The 4,810-nt window shown below is 40.0% G+C and overlaps 1 protein-coding gene across 1 annotated transcript; it reads left to right on the forward strand.

The window, feature by feature from the left end:
- Nucleotides 1-652: 652 nt before the first annotated feature.
- On the forward strand, nt 653-2,829 carry LOC138868819 (uncharacterized). The gene is made up of 2 exons (XM_070146390.1): nt 653-892; nt 2,719-2,829. Exons 1-2 carry the CDS (start codon nt 653-655, stop codon nt 2,827-2,829), a joined length of 351 nt encoding a protein of 116 aa, XP_070002491.1.
- Nucleotides 2,830-4,810: the final 1,981 nt, after the last annotated feature.

Below are 4,810 nucleotides of genomic sequence, written 5' to 3' on the forward strand. Positions count from 1 at the left end.
ATGGTTGGAAAGCGAGTTTTTCCTTAGTGGAGGAGTGTTGTACAAAAGAACTCCATACCTCGGGTTGTTGAGATGCATTGATGAGACATGCCACATCTATCATGACTGAGGTACATTCCGGAGTTTGTGGACCGCATATGAGTGGGTACGTTCTAGCAAAGAAGATTCTCAGAGCAGGTTATTACTGGCTCACTATGGAGCGGGATTACATCAGTTTTGTGCGTAAATATCATCAGTGCCAAGTGCATGGAGATTTGATTCATTCTCCACCATCCGAATTACATACAATGTCTGCACCATGGCCCTTTGTTGCTTGGGGCATGGATGTCATTGGGCCAATTGAGCCAGCAGCATCAAACGGACACAAGTTTATTCTGGTGGCCATTGATTATTTCACCAAGTGGGTGGAGGCTAAAGCATTCAAGTCCGTGACCAAGAAAGCTGTAGTGGACTTTGTGCATTCAAACATTATTTGTCGGTTTGGGATACCCAAAGTGATCATTACAGACAATGGAGCTAATCTCAACAGTCATTGATGAAGGAGACATGTGAGCAGTTCAAGATTACTCATCGTCATTCTACTCCATACCGCCCTAAGGCAAATGGTGCGGTTGAGGCGGCCAATAAGAATATAAAGAAAATACTTCGGAAAATGGTGGAAGGATCTAGACAGTGGCATGAAAAGCTGCCTTTTGCATTGTTGGGATACCGCACCACTGTTCGTACTTCGGTGGGGACAACTCCTTACTCTTTGGTATATGGCACGGAAGCAGTTATACCCAAAGAAGTGGAAATCCCATCTCTTAGAATCATTGCGGAGGCCGAGATCGATGATGATGAATGGGTGAAAAGCCACCTTGAGCAGTTGAGTTTGATTGACGAGAAGAGATTGGCATCCGTGTGTCATGGTCAACTGTACCAGCAAAGAATGGCAAGAGCATACAACAAGAAAGTGCGTCTGAGGAAGTTTGAGGTGGGACAGTTAGTGTTGAGACGTATTTTGCCTCATTGGGCAGAAGCAAAAGGAAAGTTTGCTCCGAACTGGCAGGGCCATTTGTCGTAACCAGAGTGTTGTCTAATGGTGCATTATATCTGACAGATGTGGAAGGAAAATGTGTAGAAATGGCCATCAATTCCGATGCGGTCAAGAGATACTATGTATGATTTCTTTATTTTGATTGTACTTGTTTGTAGTTGGCATATTTTAAAGATTGAAATGACGAAGGCGTTTTGTTCTGCTATCTAAACACTTTTACCCCTTGTCATCCCCTTTGATCTTTACTTATTTTCTTTCATATCCCTCTTTCGGAATCAATGTCACCATTAAGAAATGCGAGTGCGGAAGAAAGAAAATGAAAATAAAAGGAAAAGAAAGAAAAGTGAAAAAAGAAGGAAGAAAAGAAGGAAAAGAAAAGAAGAGGAAAATTGAAAGTGAAAAGAAGAAAGAAAAGAAAGGGAAGAGAAAAGAAAATGAAGAAAAGAAAAGAAAAGAAGAGCGAAAAAGAAAAAAAAAACAACGTAGTCTCTATGACATGAACTACGTTTGACTTGATCCCGAAAGGGTACGTAGGCAGCCTCTCTGAGGTTCAGTCATACCAAAATAAAATCCAAAAGTCCCCAAGCAAGAAACTGGGGCAGAAGTCGTGGTTGTTGTAAGAAATCTGATTTCGAAAGTTGTAATTTTTAACCCATTTTGAAATTATTTTTGAGCCTTTCATACCCTTTCTTTCTAGCCCCGTCCAAAGCCCACATTACGGTCCAAAGAAAGACCTTCTAATCAGTTTTTGAGAAATGCCAAGTCAAGCAGGTAAAGGTAATTCATGTCTGGGGCAACACTCTGGTTCAAGAAATAAAAACAAAAGATAAAAATAAGAGAGTCTTATTGGTGAAAACCTACACAGGCACCGTAAGACGATAGGAGTTGAGAAAAAGAATAAAATGAGAGAGTCTTATTGGTGAAAACCCTCGCAGGCACCTTGAGACGAAAGTGAATTGAGAAAGGATTAATGGAGAAAGGTCTGTTGGTAGAAAATTGTTTCGTGGCACCACAGGACGAACAAGGCTAAGGTTTGGATAAAGTAATCAAGTGATGGAAATTCTGGGGCAAGAAAAGGTGGCGACCAAGAGTTGGTTAGTTGGACAGATTGGGCCGATTAGTTCGAAATGCATGTCATGACGATTGGTACCGGCTGTTCCGGTCAGATAAGTTTCGTTCCCCTTTTCTTTTTAGCAGTCATCCAGTTTTGGATTCTTCTTATCCTTAACTCGTAAACTCATTGCATTTCATTTTCTTGGGGGGTTTTATCTGTCTAAAATGTTTCAATGTCAGTTTTGTTCAAAGCAAGTGGAAAGGGATTTCAAAACTAACTACTAGATTCCGGAAAGTGTAAAGCGCGATGTGGTCAGAGCATGTCAAAAACAATGTGATGAAAGGTGGAATACAGGGAATCACCGGAAGTGTCACCGGTGGAATGATTGGGAAATGTCGTGGGAAGTGCAAAAGTTCAGAAAAAGGGTCAGAGGTGTGAAACAACAACATGGGTACAGAACACTCGGTTGTTAGAGTCAGGGGTTTGGAAGTCAGGAAGAAAGGCAAGCGATTCAAGGCCAGTTCGAGAAGCCAGTCGGAACAAATCAATGCAGCAGAAAGATCTCCAGCAAGAATGCCACCAACTAACCACCATTTTTGAACTGACAAATTTTCTTTGATTAAAACAGGGGCAGAAAAGTTCGTTTGTTTCAGAGGAACCCTCCGTGGAGAAAGGCAGTCAACAAGCAGGTTCGATTTTTGATTTTCAGGACCCTCCTGGAAAATGGGACCTAGTTTAAAGTTCAGAAATAGCATAATCTAGCATAAATGTATCCCAAAAGAATATAAGTTAGCTTAGAAGTTGGCATGTTCGAGAAAGGATTCAAGTAGGAGTTTCTGGGACCCTCTTGAATAATGGGACTTAGCTTTAAGATTTCAATTAGATAACAACATTTAGCGTAAACTCTGTTGTAGGGTAGTATAATTCAGACATGAAAGTTGTCACCCTTAAGATAAAATTTGACCTTTGATTTTCAAGACCCTCCTGGATAATGGGGAGTAGTTTAAAGATCCTCCCAGATAGCAAGATTTAGCAGAAGTCACACTTGTAGAAGATATAACTTAGATTTTAAACCGTCGTTTAGTCAAGAGTTGTCAGGACCCCCTGAATAATGGGACCTAGCTTTCAAATCCTTAGTAATACTTGGTAATATGGTTTAGTTTTACAATCACATATGTCCTCAGCCACCAAACTGGGGCAGAAAATTTTCTTTGCTTTGTCTATTCGAAGTCAGGAGCCCGCCTGGATAGCATGGGAACATATTTTGAGTTCGAAAGTCAGGAGCCCGCCTGGATAGCAGGGAATACGTTTCAAGTCCAGCAGTCAGGAGCCGCCTGGAGAGCAGGGAATACCTTCAAGCGCAGCAATCAGGAGCCCGCCTGAAAAGCAGGGAATACATTTCAAGTGTGGAAGTCAGGAGCCCGCCCGGATAACAGAGGAATACATTCAAGTTCAAGTTCAGCAGTCAGAAGCCCGCCTGGATAACAGAGGAATACATTCAATTTCAAGATTCAGAAGTCAGGAGTCCGCCTGGAGAACAGAGACATACAGTTCAAGTTTCAGTAATCGGGAGCCCACCCGTACAACAAGGGAATACATTCAAGTTCAGTAATTTGAAGAAAGGAACTACACCTCAGTTTGTAGTTTGCAATGGCAACAAGGGATTTTACCAAGAAAACACAAAATAACAAGGCAACGAGGAAGTACAACAACAAGTTTGAAGAATTTAGATAGGATTTTGTAAATCATAGGTCATAGTTTAGTTTAGCTTCTTTTATTTTGACATGGTGTAATAAGGAAGGTCAGCAAGCAGTAGCAGCAGCAATCGCAGTTGAAATCACAACTCCTGGTAGTCCCAGCTACCAGACACTCCTGAACTACACTGACCTGATTCCTGTCTAGCCTAGGATATGTAGGCAACCTCCGAAGCAGGGTGCGGTCGAACTTTTAAAAAAAAATGCTTCACACGGAATATTCAAACGGGCAAAAATCGCTCATTTCCGCTCATTTATCTTTGCACGAAAACTCTTCGTATTTCCGGGCAAAGAGGGGCAGCTGTGAGCACGTGATTTTTTCCCAAAGCAAATTATTCCTAGAAATTCAAACAAAATAATTTCTTTATTATTTTACAATTTTTGTGAATTTTGGTGTCATTTTCTGTTAATTATTGCATTTTATCTGTGCATTTTAATTCATATGAAAAATACAAAAATATGCATTTGCATTTAGGATTTAATTTCATATTTTAGTATTAATTAAGGGTTAATTTGTTTTAGAACAAAATATGAAGAAAATAACAAAAATAGTTCACTTTTGCATTTTTAATTGTTTAATTGTGAATTCGTCCCGAAATGGTTTTTAAAATAATTTTAGAAATTAATTAGTTTAATTTTGAAATATATTAGGACTTTATTTTAATTGTTGCAATTTTATAAAATTAGAAAAAATACAAAAAATATACAAGATGAAATACAAAAATTAGATAAAAGAAACAAATGAAAAGGAAAAAAGAAAACAAAAAGAATAGAGAAAGGGCTGCCCACGATTTGGGCCATTCCCACTTGATTCACCTCGGCCCAAACCCCTTGACCTGGTCCATTCCCTCAGCTAAACAAAACGACGTCGTTTCGAGGGGCGTCAGATCAGGACCGTCGACGTCTCTTGATCGAACGGATGAGAAGTGTGGGTCGTTGAGTATATTAATGTCCAAACGTTACCCC

The sequence above is a fragment of the Nicotiana sylvestris genome, chromosome 5 (genome assembly GCF_000393655.2).
Source record: "Nicotiana sylvestris chromosome 5, ASM39365v2, whole genome shotgun sequence".
Classification (NCBI taxonomy): domain Eukaryota; kingdom Viridiplantae; phylum Streptophyta; class Magnoliopsida; order Solanales; family Solanaceae; genus Nicotiana; species Nicotiana sylvestris.

What these genes read in the sequence shown, in the direction of transcription:
- LOC138868819 (XM_070146390.1), top strand. Translation starts at nt 653, where the DNA reads ATGGTGGAAGGATCTAGACAGTGGCATGAAAAGCTGCCTTTTGCATTG. An exon ending in TGATTGACGAGAAGAGATTG is followed by an intron (nt 893 to 2,718) that starts GCATCCGTGTGT and finishes TGATTAAAACAG; the next exon opens with GGGCAGAAAAGTTCGTTTGT.